Source organism: Kogia breviceps, chromosome 1, assembly GCF_026419965.1.
Source record: "Kogia breviceps isolate mKogBre1 chromosome 1, mKogBre1 haplotype 1, whole genome shotgun sequence".
Classification (NCBI taxonomy): domain Eukaryota; kingdom Metazoa; phylum Chordata; class Mammalia; order Artiodactyla; family Physeteridae; genus Kogia; species Kogia breviceps.
The window spans coordinates 41,095,280-41,116,766 of NC_081310.1; the positions used below are offsets into that span (position 1 = coordinate 41,095,280).

Below are 21,487 nucleotides of genomic sequence, written 5' to 3' on the forward strand. Positions count from 1 at the left end.
TAGTAGTTATAAGTTTTTTTCTTTTGGCTGTGCAGCGAGGCATGTGGGATCTTAGTTCCCCGACCAGGGATCAGGATCGTGTCGTATATGCGCCCACTGCGGTGGAAGCACAGTCTTAACCACTGGACCACCAGGGAAGTCCCTTATAAATGTTTAATACAGAATTACCCAGCAGTTTTAATAATAAACTGAATGAACATTTAACCAAGAATTACTGGATTATTTTTAAAGTCTATTACATATCTCATCAGGTAACTAGAATTCCTCTTTCAATCCTTAGAATGGTGCAAATAATATACTCACAGGTCATGGAATTAAAGAAACCCTTCGTTTTATACTAATCCAAAGGTCCATACTTGTGGCTTGGAGGTCACCAGCCAGAGTCATCACTTTAGGAGCATGCTAATTTTTAGTAGTTAAACTCAGACGAGTCCCTGTATTAACGTAGAAATGGGATGTTATTGATGAGTGTTATGAAGATAGTATTTATATTAGGACTCTGGATTAAAAGTGATAGAATTCCATCTCAAACTAGTTTAAACAAAAAAGGAAATTGATTGGCTTCAGGCATTTGCTTGGCTTTGGACACGTGTATGGCTTCGGGTATGGCTGGAGTCAGGGGTTCAAATGTTATCAGAATGTTGTCTCCCTATTTCCATGCTTTCTCTATGTTGACTTCATTCTCTAGACGATTTTCCTTATGTGGTGGGCAAAGGAGAAATTTTCTTCCCTATAGGAGATACACTTTGGACAACACATTGTCAGATAATTACATAGAATATCACAGAGAAGGCCACATAGTTAAATCCTTCTGTTTTGCACGTGCAAAATCAAGACCCAGATAAGTAACCTGCTAAATGCCATACTACAATTTAGTGATACAAGAACAAATGGTAATATTCCACAGTAACAAAGAATATTTTTCTTTTACCCTACTAATGTAGAGCATGCATATTTTGGTCCCAATCACTTTCTGAATTTATGCTGACTGCATTCTTATATATTCGAGAGAAAAACATCTATTTTCTTTATAAATTTATTCATTTTATTTATTTTTGGCTGTGTTGGGTCTTCGCTGTTGCATGGGCTTTCTCCAGTTGTGGCAGGCGGGGGCCACCCCTCTGTTGTGGTGTGCAGGCTTCTCATTGTGGTGGCCCCTCTTGTGGAGCACGGGCCCCAGGCACGCAGGCCTTAGTAGTTGTGGCACATGGGCTTCAGTAGTTGGGGTGCGTGGGCTCTAAAGCAGAGCGCAGGCTCAGTAGTTGTGGCACGTGGGCCCAGCTGCTCCATGGCACATGGGATCCTCCTGGACCAGGGCTTGAACCCGTGTCCCCTGCATTGGCAGGCGGACTCCCAACCACTGCACCACCAGGGAAGCCCCAAAACATCTATTTTCTTATCTACCAATATTCCAAAAACGGACACACAAAAACTTCCTAAATACCACTGAAAGGGTCTCCTGTTGTAATAACTCAAGTTCTTAGCTCTCCTAGCAATCTTTGAACCAACATCATCTTACCTGCACACTCTGGAGCCAGTGTGCCGCAACTAGAGAACCTGTGAGCCACAACAAAAGATCCCCACATGCTGCAACAAAGATCTCATGTGCTGCAACAAAGATCCTACGTGCCGCAACTAAGAACCAACGCAGCCAAATAAATAGTTTTTTAAAAATGAGTTGAGGACTTCCCTGGTGGCACAGTGGTTGAGAATCCGCCTGCCAGTGTTGGGGATACGGGTTTGATCCCTGGTGCAAGATCACCGCAATGAGAAGCCTGCACACAACGGAGGGGTGGCTCCCGCCTGCCGCAACTGGAGAAAGCCCGTGCAGCAGTGAAGACCCAACGCAGGCTCAGTAGTTGCAGTGTGAAGGCTTAGTTGCCCCGCGGCATGTGGGATCTTGGTTCCCCGACCAGGGAACAAACCCACATCCCCTGCATTGGAAGGCGGATTCTTAAGCACTGGACCACCAGGGAAGTCCCCATACTCGACCCTTTACCAAGGCTAAGAGCAAAATGTGCTTCTCTCGTATTTTGATCCCATTCCTTTTCTTAAGAACATCAGTTAATCCTTCTGAGCTATATTATGTCTTTCTCAGCTGACTTCATTCTTGTAACCTAGTAACATGTTTAAATGTCTCATTTAAAAAATAAATAAACTAAGAAATATAGGAACCCATCTCCCAACTCTGAATTCTCTTTTTTCTTGCCCTACACAGCCAAGGTTATTACAAATCCTACACTCCCACCATCAGGGTTCTGCCTCCACCCCCTATTTGAAAGTGGCCTGACCTACTGATTGCTAATGATATTGGCTGTAAATTTTTAGTTAACTTAATTGGCCTTTCCAGTGTAGCTTCGGTTCCTATTGACGCCTCTGGGTTTTTACTGTGTAACAAAGCTACCTTTAATTCGAAATTCTTGGGGCACCTGACTGCTACCATGAGCAACTACCCCCACATATTAAGCTTCATTAATTACTCATATCTTTTAGTGAATACACAACTGTAAATTCCTTTTTTTTAAACTCTAGTTTTTTGAATGCAGAATGAAGAGCACAGAGGTCTCTGGCTACCTATATATGAGGGAGTGGGGGAAGATCATGCATTACACCGACACTTATAACTACCACTGTCAGCTTCTACACTAAGCCCTTTTTCGTAAATGATTTACTCCTGACAAGAACCCTAATAGATGCCACTATTACCCATTAGGAAACCAAGGCCTTAGAAGAATCTATGGTGAAATAAATGTTTTAGAAAGTTAGGGCTTCCCTGGTGGCGCAGTGGTTGAGAATCCGCCTGCCGATGCAGGGGACACGGGTTCGTGCCCTGGTCCGGGAAGATCCCACATGCCGCGGAGCAACTAAGCCCGTGAGCCATGGCCGCTGGGCCTGCGCGTCCGGAGCCTGTGCTCCGCAACGGGAGAGGCCACAGCAGTGAGAGGCCCGCATACCGCAAAAAAAAAAAAAAAAAAAAAAAAAAAAAAAAAAAAAAAAAAAGAAAAAAAGAAAGTTAACATAGCAGTAATAAACAAGATGTATTGGAAGATGAGACAGAGGTAGTTAAGAAGTTCCAGGAGAAATGTAGGCCTAAGGCATAGGATTGAGCAGAATGACATTATAAAGATTAGGCAGATTATGTAATGGCAGGATAGGAATTACAAGAGGAAAAAGGATTCAGGGCTTCCCTGGTGGCACAGTGGTTAAGAATCCGCCTGCCAATGGAGGGGACATGGGTTTGAGCCCTGGTCCAGGAGGATCCCACATGCCGTGGAGCAGCTGGGCCTGTGCGCCACAACTACTGAGCCTGCGCTCTAGAGCCCGCGAGCCACAACTACTGGAGCCCGTGCTCTGCAACAAGGGAAGCCACGGCAGTGAGAAGCCAGCAGACCAGCCTCCGCTTGACGCAACCAGAGAAAGCCCGCGCGCAACAACGAAGACCCAACACAGCCAAAAAAAATTAAAAATAAACAAACAAGGATTCAGAGTTTCTAGCTGGACTGAATTGTGAATCAAGGACAATAGTAGGGACGTTGGGAAGAACTGGTTTGGCTGTTATTAAAAACACACACCTTACAAAGAGTTACTTACTAATAATATGCCTTAGGTATATTATGAAGTGTTATAACAGCAAAGAAATCTAACAGAGGAGATTAGATGTCTCAGGTAAAATCTAGTAGCTTCTTCAAAGAGCTAAGAAAATAAATATTCTTAATTCCATTTAGGTTCATGTAAAGGTCTAACTTCAGATGAACTTTCTTGACAGAATGAAAATGCATGAGAGTTTTGAATAACACAGACTGAATTACTCACTGAAAGTACATTGACTATAAGTGATGGAATTTAAAGTGAATAAGTTAGGGTCAATTTTATGTTTGAACAGATAGGCACAAAATCTTATTACTTAAAATATTTTAATTTCTAAAAATATTTAAACCATATTAAAATTTAAATAATTTCATTGTACAGTACTTGATAATACATTTCAACAAACTGAAAAGTAAAAAATCCATTAAATCAGTTTACTTTCCAAGTTTAATTATATACAATCTCTTCTGCTCCCCCCAGAGGATGTAAAAATCGACAGTGAAAATTGAATATTTAAATATAACATAAGATATTTGGCCAAAAGAATTTCTAAAACTAAATTTCATCTGCTAATATCCTATAACTACCAGTATGCTTATAGTAGATGGGAATTTAAAACAAAACAAATCCAATTTGATCAAATCCACAATTAACTGAAGTTTTCCTTTTATTCAGTTTGAATAAAATAGCAGCCATTATTTTATCCAATACAGTAATGGTATCAACGGCACAAGAAATGATCTGCCTAGCTGTGCAAAACAAGAACAGTTATCTTCTGTTGAAAGGATGTGAGCCTTTCAAACTCAGTTCTTTTTCATTTGTGCCATAATTTCCAAATAAATAAACAGCTCCAGTTAATGTCTTATCAGTCCACTTCTCTACATGATTACATCTTCCATGAAGTCATCATATAGCCACTTATAGTTATCATCTTTGGAACACTCTATGGTTTCAAAAAGGTGCTGAAAGTCTTCAGGATACATATCTATTACTTTCACATCTTTATTTTTTTTAATTTGCTTCAATATATGCATTGCATCAATTGGACTCAATGAACTGCAAAATAAATACAAAGTAAATGTGCTTAATTCTTTATCATAACAACTGTCAGTTAATATTGATAGAGGTGGCTTCTAAGCCCAATTAAAAATGCCTAACTTATTATATATAATTAATCTTATTCAGTTTAATAGCCTGCCTATTATATATAGTCTTAATTATGTCTATTCCTAAAGTTTCATGGCTTGCATGTAATGAAAAGAGCTGATTTAGGCTTTAACATGTTCTAATCAATTCTTAGGCAAAATTCTAGTTTAACATTTCCCTTAAAAATTCTTCTGCCTACCTTTCATCTTTTAATTCTCTTTGCAAAAATATTCTTAACTCAATTTAGGTTCATGTAAAAGTTTAATAAGTACAAACAGCAGAAACTACTGTTTGTTTTCAGAAGAGGAAATAATTTTCACATTTTTATGTAACAATTACTGGGAATAAATTATAAAGCAGAAAACTGCCTTATTCTATTAGCCTAGCAAGAAACCACCAGTGAGCCTCTGACAATAACAAGTAAACAACAGTACTAAAATATTTTGGTGGAAAATATTTCCAATACTTTTTGACTGTGAATGGAATCTTGGTCACAGCTGTAAACATCCTTTCAATGCACAGGCTCTCCAAGGCAATTCTTAACATTTTAAACCAGTTTATCATATGTATTCCTTAATTTCCTACACTCTTAATATTTTCAGTCAAAACAGCCACTATCACAAGGTGACAAGATGAAAAACAGATGACTTTTACTGGTCTACTGCCACTTTTAACATTTATTTTTTACATAAATATTGTTCAATCATCAGCTCATTCAGAGTTACACATTAAATGATGATCAAATTAATTAAAATGATTATTAATTTTGCCCATCCTCTGACAGCACTTTGAATGACTATGGGCTGATCAGTACATGGTAAAACGTGCAACTTACAGAACTGTACACATCAGCCCTATGTAAAAATTACATAGACACAAAGCAGGCAGTAACAGTAGAATTTCTATAAGGCTTTAGGTAGAAACATAGAAGGTGAGCCAGAGTAGGAGAGCTAGGGTGGTATAACGGTCTGTGCCTGCACCGGCTAGGAAACAGAACCACTAACGACAAGCAATGACAAGAGGTGGAGGGTGGGCATGCTACCACTAACGCCGGGGCAAGCAGCCAGTTCTTCATGTAGTTGGATTAATCCTGACAAAGATAAAACAAATTGTAGGCATCCCTGGTTGTATTTTCAAAGAAGGAAAAATTAAAAAATTAAGCTCAGGAGATTATGTGGAAAATATATTTTCCTCAAAATGTGTACCGGCGAGAATGAAATATTTTGTAGAGACAAACAGAAGAGTGAAAACATGGTACCTCACTGTTAATGAAGATATAAAAAATAAACAAAGCTCTAACATGAAAGTACAATTCGCACATTAAGTTGCTACTTTTATATTTGCTTTCATTTTTCTTACTTACTGTAAATGGTCTATTAGCTTGGCACTGCGTTTCATAAAACACTGCCTTAACATGTGAAAAAACACATCATAGTTAAAAGGTGTTAAGGTTCCTGTAAATAAATTTCTATGAGGAGTCAGCTGAATAAAACACAGGTTTTGTTCTAATTGTTCCTGCAGAGAAAGGAACATAAAATGTGTTAGTCATAAAATACTGCCAGTGCAAGACATTGTTCACTTATGCATTCAAGCTACTTTTTGGAAGAGGCAATCACAATACACCCTGCTTGTCCCTATAGGTTCTTTTTGGATGTGACAATGCAAGGCCCCAACTGCTCTTAACCTGAGCCATTCCTTAGGGTTGTTTGCAGTGAGTCACCTTGGGGGATGAGATAATGTCTCTCTATAGACTGACATTAATGTTTGCTAAAGAGAGGTGGATTCCCCCAGCTCTGTGTTCCTCAGCTGCAGTGCAAACCCACTGCATGCACACCACCCAACTGCGCAATATCACATTATTCCACAGGACACAGGAGTCTGTGTCTTTGCCCAGCACCCACGAAACAGTAACAGCTTATTAACTTGAAAGCAGGGAAAAATGAAATCCTAAATGAGACACTAGCATATGCTGAGTCTCTTCTGTATTTGAGGCATAACACCAGATCCTAAGCATAAAAGAAATTATTGCCTTATAATTTTTAATTGGATTTTTAAAAAATATAGGGTTAGCAAACTATGGTACATGGCCTGCCTGATTCTGTATAATATGGAGCTCAGAACAGTTTTTACATTTATAAAGGATTCTTAAAAACAACAACAACAACAACAAACCCACAAAGAATATGGGACCTGCAAAGCATAAAATATTTACTCTCTGGCCCTTTACACAAAAAGTTTGCCAACCTGCTTTAGTATATAGTATTATACAGATTAAAATAAAAACTGTATGTGACTTGATGTAACATTAAGATGTTTTTTCCTCTAAAATTATTCCCCAGAACAGAGGGAGCCTTATGTTTGAGTTCTTAGGAAATCTCACATATTAGCTAGTAATCCCTTATTTACTTTATAATAAATACCTATATACATACATATTTAAACATAAATACTGTTTGTGGAAGACATGTTGGCCAAAAAAAATTTCAATCAATTATGGTTTCTAGTTTTGAATTCCTGTAGCTGAAGAAATTAGTAAAAAAGGAAGGCAATAAAATTTTAACATATTTAGCAATTATCAATTAGGGAGGGGAATAACCTCACAATTAATAGCATTATATGTTGTTTTTCACAAGTCTTTTGAAGGTGACTTTATTATTTATTAAAATATATTTATTTACAGTAGTTGTGGCTCACAGGCTCTAGAGCACAGGCTCAGTAGTTCTGGCACACAGGCTTAGTTGCTCTGCAGCATGTGGGATCTTCCTGAACCAGGGCTTGAACCCCTGTCCCCTGAACTGGCAGGTGGATTCCTATCCACTCTGCCACCAGGGAAGTCCCTGGAAGGTGACTTTAAACAGCATCTTGTAAATAGATTTGGAGTTACAGATATAGGTTTACTTGATAAGTAGAGGAAAAACAACTTTCCTGATGTTCAATAAATGGTTATATGTAGCTTAGGAAAAAAGTTCCAGTGACAGCACAAAAACATGGCTTCAAAAAAGTATAAACCTCAAACCACTTCAATGGAAATGAAGATCATGTGCTTTAAAAAGCTGTTAAATATCTAAAAGCGTTTCTGTAACAATTATGAACACACCAACATCAGACATGTGAAATATCTGAATAAAATTTTCTCATAAAACATAATATTTGGTTATTTCATTTTCATCCCTAAAAGTTTATGCATTTATGTCGGCCAAAAAAATGTTTTAGTTTTTGACACTGTCATTGAGAAAATGGGAAAGTGTCCTATATGCAGGGTTTTTAATTTCAAGGTCATTTGGATAAATTCCTACTGGTATCAAGCCAAAATGTATTACCCCTATTCTGTTTTGTGAGGCTACATAAATTACATTTATGGATAGTGAAACAGAATTAAAATCACAATGAACACTGATTATTCTAAAATCAGAATATTTCTAAATTGATACTTTTCCTTTTTTCCTTTAGCGGCAAGAGCGAGAAAAAAACCAAAGTGGTAAGCAATGGGAAAGTCAGACTGAACTAATACGCTGCGATTAGGGAATCAGTAACATTTAATCCTGAAGTGGAACTTCTGAATTGAGTCCAAAAATTGTTTTAAAAACTTCAGCTACTTAATTACAACTTCACTATAAGTAGCCCTATATAATCTAAATGGAGGATCACTCTATAACATAATCACTTTGGTTCTTTATGAAGGGAAAAAATAAACAAAAATTAAAGCCCAACCCCTAGGGTAAGAAACAAGATGTACCTGTTAGTGAAATAAACCATTATAAGTAGTAATATTACATATCTGATTTATTAATAAGGTATAAAATCTTGTTTTCAGTTTATCAAATTAGATGAATAATCATTTTAATATTCATGTGTTTTCCAAATTTGAGAGGTTATCTTCATTTCAAAAGTTAAAAATAGAAGTCAGGGGCTTCCCTGGTGGTGTAGTGGTTAAGAATCCACCTGCCAATACAGGGGACATGGGTTCGAGCCCTGGTCCAGGAAGATCCCACATGCTTCAACTAAGCCCGTATGCCACAACTGCTGAAGCCTGTGCACCTAGAGCCTGCGCTCTGCAACAAGAGAAGCCACCGCAATTAAAAACCCGCACATGGCAACAAAGAGAAACCCCCGCTCACCACAACTAGAGAAAGCCTGCGTGCAGCAATGAAGACCCAACACAGCCAAAAATAAATAAATAAATTTATATATTAAAAAAAAGTCAGAATCTGTGTTTAAGCCTATTATTATGCTAGCATTCATTGTATAAACAGCTGAAAAATATAACTCCCTTCCAAAATAATTTGAATATATTAAAATCAATAAGATATATTTAAAAAATTTTCTAGATATTCTAAAATTTAAAATTTAAATAAATACAGAACACCAGATAATGTAAAAGAAAACAAAGACTGTTACATTTGAGGAAAAAAGGGAAAGGTATTCATTCGTTCTTACCCTATGCTTTTGCTTTGCCAGCTGCCCATTTGCGGTATATGTGCCAAATGATAAGCAAGACTCCTTGAGTGAAGATAAACAAAAAGAAAACATTTCTTTCAGTTCTCTTTGTGCAAAGTGCCCCACATTATTACTGCCTTTAAAAATGTCTTGCCTAAACAACAGAATGAATTAAAGCCAAGTCTCCAGTCTAACTGAATGTAAGAAAAACATGTGACAGTTAAATCATATACATTTCTCTTCTCTCTTGTTTTTTTTAGATAAAGAAAAGGGGAGTCAAAGGTCTGTTCAAATACTGGTAACTCTATTACTTGCTTAGATAAAAGAGAGTTGCCCTTAATGTAATTATGCAAATACATTCTAAAGTTATTTTTAATAGCCAGCATATTACAGTCACAATCAGTTTAGGGGCTATCAGATCAATTATGGGGACGTTTTTGCCCTACCTTAGTGGAAAAACCACTGATATGAATATGCTGGGACATGTAAGGAGATAGACAAAGAAACCTGTGTCTATTTTTAAAAGGATCATTACTTCCTTGTATCTAACTTTTTGTACATACAATTTTGTACGTGAAGCAATTTTAAAAGATGACCCAAGTGAAAAATTATTGTGTGTGTGTGTGTATATATATATATAAATACAGATACACACATTAAATTCCAAAATAACAGCATTTGACACAGACTTAAAAGACTAAAACTTATAATATTGGATGTAAGGTCAGAAACGATAATTTATTACTAATTGCAGTGGCAACTGACGCAGAATGAAAAATGCAACTGTTGCTCATCTGTGAAACTCCCAGCAGTTCCAGGAATGTCACTAAGTGGAGGAAGGCAAAGCAGCAGCAGCAGTGAGCACTGCAGCTTCCCCCCACATTTGGTCTATCCACAGCAGTTTAGGGCACTGCAATGGCCACAGAGAAGACTTCACTCCCATCTACCAAACCCACAGGAGAGGAAGACCTTCAAGACCTTGGGAATTGAATTCAACAATGGACCATCCAGCAGTACATATATAATGGACAAATGTTAAAAATGCCGGGTCCAGAAAGACCTCTCCTTTCTGGAGGTTAATAAATGGCAAAACTCAACACAGGGCTTTTGAAAACAAATACTGCAGAAAAAGAAGACTATCCTGAAAGCTGAAGTCCTCAGAGGGCCTTCTATGAAGAAACTAGCCAAAAGCCAGGAAGAGAGAAGAGCTGAGACGAAAAGCCAACAGAATGACAGGAGATCAGTGGGGTTAAGAAAGGATTTTAGGGAAACCAAGAACTACAGTACCAAGATTACAGTATGTAGTATAGGCAGAAAGCAGGGTCAGTGCCATAAAGGCTAGATGTGAAAAAGATGTCTGGGAATACAGAAAAAGGATGAGAGTATGACAGATATGAAAAACAAGGAACAGAGAGATCCAACCTAAGAACCTGATACATTTTGGAGGAAAAAAACCAGAATTGGAACAAAAGCTAAAATCAAATGAGATAACGTTCTAACAACTAAGTATGCACTGAAGGTCTTAATGTGTTCCTGGACAAAAGCAATGAAGAGACTACATGGAGAAACACTCTTTTAAAATTAAATCAATATATCCTTGGAAGAACAAGGGCTCATAAAATATACAAACATATTCCTTATAAAAACAATTTGATATATACTCTAGTCTACTAAAATAAAAAAAAGAGAATGGGTAAATTATGGTATGAAAGAAATGGTATTTACTATTTTTTTTCTTATGCTTTTTGGCCTCTATTAAAAATGGCAGCCACACACACACACACACACACACACACACAATGGTAGACACTAGTCACATGTGGCTACTGAGCATGTGAAATGTGTCCAGTCTGAATTGGTTGTAAGTGTAAAATATACAATGGATTTTTATTACACACAAAATAATGTAAATTATGTAATAACTAATTTAAAAATATTACACACTGAAATAATGTTTTGAATTGAGAAGATTCAATAAAACATAATATTAAAATTAATTTCACCTGTTTCTTTTTTACTTTTCGTAACCTGGTTACTAAAAAATATGTAAAACTACATATGTGGCTTGTATTGTCTTCCTATTAGACAACTCTGATCTTGCCTAAGGAAATAAACTAAAAAGGGGAATGCTCTATAATGAGGTATTAAGTAGTCATTAAAAACTTAAGAAAAATGTTTAGATAGAAGGGAAAAAAATCTTATAATTAACTACTAGCTATTAAATGAAAAATAATATAATCTCTACACAAAAAGAAAAAAAAAGGGAAAAATAAAAGACTAAAATTATGCCACAAACATCAATAGTGACCTCTGGGTGGTAGAACTGTAGTGATGATTTTTAAAATTCTTTTCTTTCTTTAACACGTCTCACATTTTTATAATGAGAATATATTATTTTTATAATGAGAGAAGTATATAAATATTTGTGACAGAAAAACATCAGTACAGTGCTCTATTATCTTAAACACTTGGAAAAAATAATAAAATTAATTTGATGACAGAAATACAGCCTCTTTGAAAAACCATGAAGTTCTTTGTTGAAATTTAGAAGGATTTTACTCACTGTATGCAGGAGCTTAATCCCACAAGCTATTTGACAGAGCACACTTAATGCTTGATACAAGCCTGGATTTTGGGGGTTTGCCATTATTTTCTAGTAAAAGGAAAATAGAAGTTACATGTTATACATAGCTATAGCCAATCAGTCAAAATCATATGTCAGATCTTAATACCTTAATGATATCTAGACATGAAAGAAAATTAGAATTAAATGCAAAATCTTAACCATTTCAAAGAAAAGAGAAAGTCTTCTTAAACTTTCATATTGAAATATATCATCATGTACACTTAAAATATAATGTATTTGAGACTGATTTCCTTTAACCATATCACCTATCAGGGCAATTCTCATTAAACAAAAAGTGACACAGAAGTGTATAATTACTCTGGTGAACGGTAAATGTGATAGAAACGTGCATTAGCTGGGTTATTAAATTTTAATTTTGTTTTGTTTTGTTTTTGCGGTATGCGGGCCTCTCACTGTTGTGGCCTCTCCCGCTGCGGAGCACAGGCTCCGGACGCGCAGGCTCAGCGGCCATGGCTCACGGCCGCTCCGTGGCATGTGGGATCTTCCCGGACCGGGGCACAAACCCGCGTCCCCTGCATCGGCAGGCGGACTCCCAACCACTGCGCCACCAGGGAAGCCCCTGGGCTATTAAATTTTGAGTCAAGAATTACTTAGGCTGCCACTTGAGGATCAGAGGTTACCTCACTGAATGAAAGGGCACTGCAGAGAGAAAACCAAATGTGAAAAGGTCCATGGTAAAAGAAACATTAGAACATTCTACTAGTAGCAAGATGAAACCTGACGAAGCATTTCCTATTTCTCTTCCTTTCATTCCTTCATGTATGCACACAGCCTCAAGGTTCTGAGTTCCCTACTCTCTTCCAGGGACAGTCACTATTTACTTACTATTTGGATCTTGGTAAGCAAATCATCCTTTCATCTCTTGCTTTCATCTCCGCCGCCCCCCATCTCAACCCATAGTTCTCTTATATACAAATAAGCATTTCCAGTTACCTTGGATTTATAAGATTAATAACATGAAGCATCTGGGCAGCAAAGAAACATAACTCTCAAGGACTTCAGGAAGCCCTTTGATTTCAAAGAATAAAAAGTCTAAAACCCTATGTTCACTACAGCATTATTCACAACAGCCAAGAAAGGTATATAACCTCAGTGTCCACTGGTAGATGAATGGATAAAGAAGTATATGTTTTACATATACATATATACACACACATATAACTCAGCCATAAAAATGAATGAAATCTTGCCATTTTTGACAACATGGATGGATCTAGAGAATATTATGCTATGTGAAATAAGTCAGACAAAGGAAGATAAATACTATATGATTTCACTTATATGTGGAATCTAAAAAATAAAACAAATGAACAAACATAAAAACAGAAACAGAGTCACAGACAGAGACAACAGAAGGCTGCTAGAGATGAGGGGGTTGGGGAATAAGTGAAACAGATGATGGAGATTATGAGGCACACTCTTCCAGTTACAAAATAAATGAATCAGGGGGATGAAATGTACAGTGTGGGAAATATAGTCAATAATAATGTAATATCTTTGTATGATGATAGATGGTAATATATAAACATCTGTCATCATTTTGTAATATACAGACATATCAAATCACCATGTTGTATAGCAGGAACTAACACAATGTTTAGGTCAATTATATTTCAAAAAACAAACTCATAGAAAAAAATCACATTTGTGGTTACCAGAGGCAGGGGTGGAGGGGAGGGGGAATTGAATGAATGTGGTCAAAAGATACAAAGGTCCAGTTATGTAGTGTACAACTACATAATTAACACTGTGGTATGTTACATATGCAAGTCGTTAGAGAGTAAATCCTAAGAGTTCTCATCACAAGGAGAAACATTTTTTAATTTTGTATCTATATGAGATGATGGATGTTCATCACACTTATTATGGCAATCATTTCATGATGTTTGTAAGTCAAAACATTGTACTATATACCTTAAACTTATACAGTGCAACATGTCAATTATATCCTTGACAGAAATGGATAAACAAAAGGCGCTGGGGTGGTGTCTAATTATATAATGGAATATTATTCAGCCTTAACAAGGAATGACATTCTGACACATGCCACAACTTGGATGAACCCTAAAGACAGTATGCTAAGTGAAATAAGCCAGACACAAAGTGGAATACTGTATGATTCCATTTACATGAGGTACATAGAATAGTCAAATTCATAGAAACAGAAAATAAAACAGTGGTTACTAGGGGCACAGGGGAGGCGGGGAGATGGGGAATTAATGTTTAATGGGTACAGAGTTTCAGTACGGAATGATGAAAAAGTTCTGAGAAGAGATGGATGGTAATAATAGTTGTACCACAATGTGAATGTACTTAATGCCACTGAACTGTACACTTAAAATAGTTAAAATGGTAAACTTTACATTATATATATTTTATCACACAAAAAACCTTTTAAAAAATAATACCTAAGAATGCTCTATAGAAATTTTAAAACAACCTTAGTACTCTCAAACGTCATGAGCCCAAATTAAAATCACATAAATTAACACTACTCTGAGAAAAATCACAGAACATTTAAAACAAAAAATTAGGTACTTGTTAATAACCTACCCGGCATTCCTTTTCAGTAATAAACAAATTTAGTTCTACTCGTCCATATTTATATACAGAAGTACAGGAATATAGGTCATGTAAAAGTTTCCAAAGTGCATTTCTCTCATTTTTAGGTGGTAAGATCCCAACTGCTTTTAAAGGGGCACCTGTTAAGAATACAAGCAAAAATATTTAAATAAATTCTTAACACTTTTTCCTATGACCATATTTTACTGAGTCAAATTAGGTTAACAAACTATATTACTTTAAGGTTATTTCGATCAAAACGAAGCCTTAGCATCTTTCCTTGATCTGGAACTTGGCTTCCACAAAACTGCTGATTGTATCTAGGTGAGGGAAAAGCCATATTCAACTTAAGAGCAACCACCCATAAACTGTGTAATATAAACATTTATACAAATCTCAACAATCCTGGTGTACTGCTAGAGAAAGCTGACAAATTATAAGGTACTTGCTTTACTGAATGACAAAAATCACCTTTTGACCAAGGCTGTGCTTCTATTCCCAAATACTGAAAAAGCATATCTGAAGTCATAACGGGAGGTGTTAGTATTCCACGACTTCTAGGATCCAGTTTAAAGAAGTCACAGTAGACCACTTCTAGTCTTCCATTCACCTTTTTTCCTAAGGACTAAAGAGAGACAGAGAGAACATGTTTAGAAATTTCAGTGTTAGGCAGACCTTGTAACAATTCCAAGATCTACTTCAAAGAGTAATTCTTATAAAAAATATTGCTACCTCAATAAAGAGGCAAAGAAAACATTACTAACATACCCTAAAATGTAACAGTTAATAGAAATCAATTAATGTCTGAAAAGTGAATACAATATTACCAAGAAAAAGCCCCCAAAATAGAAACCTTCAACAAATTATTACATATCCTTTTACTTTCTTTACTTTATCTAAATGGCTTCTGTTATTCAGAGCTGTGATCCATCTGCTAGTCATGGGAAGATGTTTTAACAGAAAAAAACAATAAAAATATTAAAGTGAAAGGCAGATAGATTCAAGAGAGTATTCCTTTTTTCCAGAACAGTTTAGTTAGTCCTTCACCAAATGAACTTAGCTCACTGTGTAGGTCACTCTCCATTTTCCTCTTAATTGTTCATTTACTTTTCTTAAAGACAGAGCCAACTATAGAAGGAAAGCTCCCTGCACAATAGAAGATGTCCAATATACCTCAATCTTTTTATAGCGCTGGAGAACTTAGTAGTGAGAGGAAGTGTTAGCTATAGACCCTACAAACTTAATTTGAAGTTACAAAAAAATCAAATAGAAGAGAGCAATGTTTTGATGTGCACACTGAGGTTCTCATGCACAGAAAATTCTACTGGTATTTATCAAGGTTTCAGTGAATTTGCAATTTAAAGTTATGAGTTAAAAAACCTAAGTTTTCTTAACCGTTTGAATTCAACCTATAAATATGGTTCTATTCCTAAATTTAATAAATTTTAATGATTACTTTCAAGGGAACCCTTGAAAAAAACTAGTGAAAGGAACAGACTGGAGGTTTGGTCATGTTAATTTTGAGATGCCTATTAGGTGATTAAAGTGGAGATGCAGGTAAGAAGTTATAGACCTGAATACTGAAGTCCAGGCTGAAGACATAAATGTGCTGAAATAAGACACCGTTTACCACAAAAGCTGATGTCTCTTCAACTGAACACATACAGATATTTCTGCAATAGTCTTCACAATTCAAATGAGATATATCATGATTTATTATTACTTTGGGTTTTTTAAAGATATTTTATTTTTTTAAAAATTGAAATATAGTTGATTATAATATTGTGATGATTCATTACAGAACACAATTGGCAACATGTGTATCTCTAGCACATCCAGATAGGAAAACAAACTGTTCCTGCTTGAAACATGGTTAATGTGAAGTCCCAGGAATTTTGTCAGGGAAATGGAGTAGGGGTGAGAGGGATTTTTTAAATTAATTAATTAATTAATTAATTAATTTTTGGCTGCATTGGGTCTTCATTGCTACGCGTGGGCTTTCTCTAGTTGCAGCGAGCAGGGGCTACACTTCGTTGTGGTGCGTGGGCTTCTCATTGCAGTGGTTTCACTTGTTGTGGAGCATGGGCTCTAGGCACGTGGGCTCAGTAGTTATGGCTCCCAGGCTCTAGAGTGCAGGCTCAGCCGTGTGGCGCAAGGGCTTAGTTGCTCCACAGCGTAGGGATCTTTCTGGACCAGGGATTGAATGTGTGTCCCCTGCACTGGCAGGTGGATTCTTATCCACTGCACCACCAAGGAAGTCCATGGGATTTTAAATTTAGATAAAAATCTAGAGTCAAGCATTATCCTTGAAAATAATTTTAGTTCTTAGGAGCAAAACTGTGAGCCTTTGGGTGGCTACAAGCACTGCCTGCTACGAGCACCACTTCAACGCCCTGATTCAGGGCTGCAAAGGTTCTATATAAATGATTACTTCTCTTTTATTCTTGCAAATATACATGAATTCACACAAAACTTTGAACGGCTTTTCACTTTACAATGAGTGAAAGAACGTGTACTAATGGCTGAGCTCAAGTTAGTGCTGGGAGGGGAGGGGGGAACAGGGAGTTAGACGTTTAAATGTTGTGCTTATGTTAACAGCTTCAGAAACATTTTATGACTGATATTTCTGTAAAAAATACTGTGAGGAATTCTCTACTCTCTAATCACTCTATTTCATTGGTTCAACTGTTTTTAAATTGAGACTACTGTTATCTTGATCTTATAGAAAAGCAACCATTGTGTTACAGGATAACAAACTGTAAACAGAAGGACATTTTAATACCACCTTAATTATTTTGTGAACATGTAGATTAATCTTCAAAAGTACCCCCCCTTTAAAGACCAAGATAAGAGCTATCTTGTTTTAAATTTCCAGGTTGAAATTACAGATGGCTATGTTTACTAAACTACATTTCATGATCTTGAATCTTTGAATAATTTTATGGGTTCTTTTTCTCTTCATGTTTTAGGAATTCCAGCAGATTTAACATCAATTAAATAATCTGAATTCAAAAACCTTGAATTTTTTCAGTTGTAGAAAAACAACCATCTAATGTGACAGTTATGTTTATTTATTATTTTTTAACATCTTTATTGGAGTATAATTGCTTTACAATGGTGTGTTAGTTTCTGCTTTGCAACAAAGTGAATCAGTTATACATATACATATGTTCCCATATCTCTTCCCTCTTGTGTCTCCCTCCCTCCCACCCCTCTAGGTGGTCACAAAGCACCTAGCTGATCTCCCTGTGCCATGCAGCTGCTTCCCACTAGCTATCCACCCTACGTTTGGTAGTGTATATGACAGTTATATTTTAAAAAGCAGGATTTTGTATACATTTTCATCATTTTTTGTTGTCACCTTGCACTTTCAGATAACACTATTTTACATGGTTTCAGGAAGTTGGCACAGAGAAGTATAAATTTCCTGAATTGAATCAAAAGATTTATAAAGGAGGGAAGGAGAGAAAGAGAACAAAAAAGAGGCTGGCAATGATGCATGGAATTTCCACTTTACTGTTATGTGAACTTGTCAGCTATACATGAAGCCAAATTCACTAAAAAATCCATTTGGATAATGCCTTTACTCCATGCAATTTGTTCTGAATACACCAAACTTTTCTTGCCTCCGAAACCCTAAGTCCAGAGTTAACACAGTCCCATTAACCTAATCTTAGCATTCCAATTAGATTCTAAGCTCACTTATCCCCTTCTAAGAAAGAAGAGGCACAGCATAGCCTGCTAGTACGAGAAAAGAAGCCTAGAGATACTAGTTACACATTTTGTTCAGTCACCCATCTGTAGCAGAGCTAGAACCAGAAAAAAAGTCTCTGAATCCATCTTTCAGTCATTCAACAATCATTGATACTTACTGTGTTCTAGTCACTGGGGCTAGCAAGATAGGCATTGCCTCTAAAAGTGATTGTTTAAAAATAAACTGTGTGCTTAATTTTACTTCCTTAAACCACTCAAAGGTAGCTGACTGAACAATAAATTATTTTTAGAAACAAAAATATACCCTCAATTGTGGAATAAAAGTCTTGTCACTTTCAAGGGCAATCACTTTGGCACCACTTTCAAGCAATGCTCGCGTCAGGATTCCAGGACCTAGTATATTAACAGAACGAAAAGTTTATTTGCAAAAGAAACAACATAATCTTTTTCAATATCAAAGAAATTAGATGTTTTACCTGTATGATATAATTTTAATTCTCACAACATTCCCAAAGTGGATATTACACTCCTGATTTACATATAAGGAAACTGCGAATTAGATAGTCACTTGACTCCACCATCACAACTGGAACGTGTGCTGCCTGGCTTTGAATCCATTCCGTCAAAGACTGCAAAACCTGCGCTCTTTACAATGTTTCACTACCTCTCAAGAAAAAACAAACAAACAAAAAAGTTGCCTCTAGCTTACCACTTACTCATAGACTCTCTGGATACTTTATCATCAAAGATATTGCCAAACCTAAACAGAACTGACTCCCCATGATAGGAAATGGTGCTTTAAAAAATTATTTTTCAAGAAGTCTATAAATCTTGTGTTCCCAGCATCCTGCTGAGGTCTATAGAAGATGCACGAAAGGGTAAGATAAAAGTTCTTTTGGGAAGATGGTGAAATCTAAGAGCATGTTTTATTAAAATACTTTGTAAAGTGCAAACTGCTACAGAAATATCTTGTGGAGTGATGATAAACACAGGCCATATAAGCTGCTTAAAGGAAGAGGCCATGTTTCACACAGTCTGCAGAAGTGAACATCCAAGAAAATGAAGTCCACGAGGGTCTCACCTGGATTGCACTCCAGGAAGAGCTGGCAAGATTTTCGTTTTCCCCGTAGGATCCGCACCAAGGTCTCAGCCACTCTCGGGCTGGTTATGTACCGCTTGGTCTCTGAGCGGCATCTGTACACACGCGAGGACGATTTTCCGAATCCCACACTGGGCATCAGGTGCGGGTGGTAGTCAGACAAGCCACGGCGGTTCCCCGCCGGGACGTCCATCAGCCTCACCGCTCCCGACATCAAAATGCAAAAGCGCCCAGCGCGGGTCAACGCTGACAGCATCAGCCGCGAGGGAAGTCCCACCCCTGGGACCCACATTCTCACTCCCTAAGGCCTGTCCCAGTGTTACCCAGGGTCGTTACATCGTCGACGAACTCCATACAGGGAAGCCCACGTGCTACGTCTCCCTGCCCTGGGTCTAGGCCGGCGGAAGTAAACACTCCAAACCTTGCGTGCGAACGACCTCTCCATCTTGCCTTTACCGTCACTTCCGTTTCCTTACCGGCGCAGACGTCCGAAGACTGTGAGTGGACGGCCGAGGAGAGAGACGGACCATCCTGGCGGTGTCTGAACTCGAACTCTATGGTCGTCCGTCCTCTGCGCCTCCTCTCTAGCCATCCGCGCTCTATGCTCCGCGGTGGCGGTCCGCCGGCCAGCAGCTAGAGAGCCGGGAGGGGTGCGCAGAGGGAGGCGGGGAGGGAAGGCAAGAGGTGTCTCCTCTACGCGAGCGGCGGGAGACCCGAGCAAGCTCTGTGACAGCTGGTCGGCCGCCATGTCAGCAAGCGGGGCTGGAAGCGGATTCGGCGCCCGGCGGTAGCCCTCCTTTCGTCTCCGGTTCCCAGGTGAGGAGAGAAAGAGTGGGTCGCAGCTGGCCGGCCGGCTCGCGACTAAGCCTTTGGGAACCCCTCGCTGCTCCCCCGGCGCTCTTCCTTCGGCAGCGCCGCCTCTGCCCTCTCGGTGCGGTGGAGCCCTGTTCCCTCACCTCCTCCCTTTCTGCACTCTCCTGTTTCCCTCTCTTCTGTCGCCGCCGTGGCCTCTTCCTGCGCAGCGCGCCCATTTCTCCCTCCCTAGGACACTCGCGCCAGGAGTCGTCCGTCGCCCGGCTCCCCGCGGAGCCTGCGGCTTCCACGGCGCCTCTGTTCCTTTTTGTCCTGTTGCCCACAGCCGTGTCTCTCCACCCCTGTGGGTGGTTTTATTTTCCTTCATACCTGTTTTCTTCCCCTCACCACTTAGGTTGTCAAGAAGCACCTAGTGTCTCCCTTCCGTTCCTCCCTCTGGGCCAATATTTATCTTAGCTTTTATTTGTATTTGCGCGTTTATAAGATTTAAAGTTAAGATTTAAAAAATAAGGTTGAAAAGTTTAAAATTCCTTCCTGAGCTTGAAAACATTAAGGTCTTAGGATGCTTATTTTGTTGCCTTTGTAAACTTAGTCAAACACATTGTACTGTGGAATACAATTTTTTTTTTTTTTTTTCGGTACGCGGGCTTCTCACTGTTGTGGCCTTTCCCGTTGCGGAGCACAGGCTCCAGACGCGCAGGCTCCAGACGCGCAGGCTCAGTGGCCATGGCTCACGGGCCCAGCCGCTGCGCGGCATGTGGGATCTTCCCGGACCAGGACACGAACCGGTGTCCCCTGCATCGGCAGGTGGACTCTCAACCACTGCGCCACCAGGGAAGCCCTGGAATACAATTTAAAAGACCGATTCCAAAGACTAAAAATAGGATGCTCTAATGGAAATTTTGGCAGTCTTTTTACCTACTGGACAGTGATAGAAGACTCAATTCTTTGAGAGCGATTTCAGTATTTAAGGATTATACTCAGAAAGAGCTTTACCCATCACCCTTTCCACCAAGGCAGGAAACTGCACATTCAACTTCCTATTTTAAAATATGTACAGTCCTTTCTGCGTACCTGACTGGGAGCGTAATTGGGCTTGGCATTTTAAATGCACAAGAAAAAGGTTCCTAAGGAATGTATCGCCTAGCAAATAGAAGTCTGAAGATTTATTCGGCTGATGAATATCAAACGGATAAAGAATTGATGGCCGAGTATGGCCTTTTTCGGGTTGTAAATTTGTTAGGACACAGTAGAAAGTGTCTTGTCAACTGTTGTGGAAGCCTGGGAACCCTTTGGTCTTAATTTTTTAAAATTCTTTTTTTTTTTTTTTTTTTTTTTTTTGTGGTACGCGGGCCTCTCACTGTTGTGGCCTCTCCCGTTGCGGGGCACAGGCTCCGGACGCGCAGGCTCAGCGGCCATGGCTCATGGGCCCAGCCGCTCCGCGGCATGTGGGATCTTCCCGTACCGGGGCACGAACCCGT

The 21,487-nt window shown here is 38.4% G+C and overlaps 2 protein-coding genes across 4 annotated transcripts in view; one reads left to right on the top strand and one right to left on the bottom strand.

The window, feature by feature from the left end:
* Positions 1 to 3,535: 3,535 nt before the first annotated feature.
* On the bottom strand, positions 3,536 to 19,666 carry TFB2M (transcription factor B2, mitochondrial). 2 transcript variants are annotated; one of them, XM_059068145.2, is made up of 8 exons: positions 19,176 to 19,666; positions 18,399 to 18,487; positions 14,852 to 15,005; positions 14,372 to 14,520; positions 11,735 to 11,824; positions 9,172 to 9,234; positions 6,098 to 6,249; positions 3,536 to 4,644 (listed from the first exon to the last, which is right to left on the bottom strand). In XM_059068145.2, the coding sequence occupies exons 1-8, from the start codon at positions 19,483 to 19,485 to the stop codon at positions 4,467 to 4,469; spliced, it is 1,185 nt and encodes a 394-aa protein (XP_058924128.1). In that variant the 5' UTR covers positions 19,486 to 19,666; the 3' UTR covers positions 3,536 to 4,466. The 2 variants fall into 2 exon arrangements, with proteins under 2 accessions (XP_058924128.1, XP_058924137.1); XM_059068154.2 differs by lacking the exon at positions 11,735 to 11,824 and having other exon boundaries at positions 3,586 to 4,644; positions 19,176 to 19,636.
* CNST (consortin, connexin sorting protein) overlaps positions 19,648 to 21,487 on the top strand; it is a 124,322-nt gene continuing 122,482 nt past the window's right edge. Inside the window, exon 1 of one of the 2 annotated variants that reach the window (XM_059068078.2) lies at positions 19,648 to 20,009. The gene's annotated coding sequence lies outside the window, so the exon portion shown is untranslated. The remainder of the gene's footprint in view (positions 20,010 to 21,487) is intronic. The other variant, XM_067030753.1, reaches the window with a different exon arrangement.

Bases quoted from the DNA above. Each gene is read 5' to 3' on its own strand.
- TFB2M (XM_059068145.2), bottom strand. From the start codon at position 19,485: ATGTGGGTCCCAGGGGTGGGACTTCCCTCGCGGCTGATGCTGTCAGCG. The intron at 9,235-11,734 runs GTGAGTAAAATC...TCTTCACTCAAG, and splicing joins GGATTAAGCTCCTGCATACA to GAGTCTTGCTTATCATTTGG. The intron at 4,645-6,097 runs GTAAGTAAGAAA...TTTATTTTGCAG, and splicing joins AAGCTAATAGACCATTTACA to TTCATTGAGTCCAATTGATG.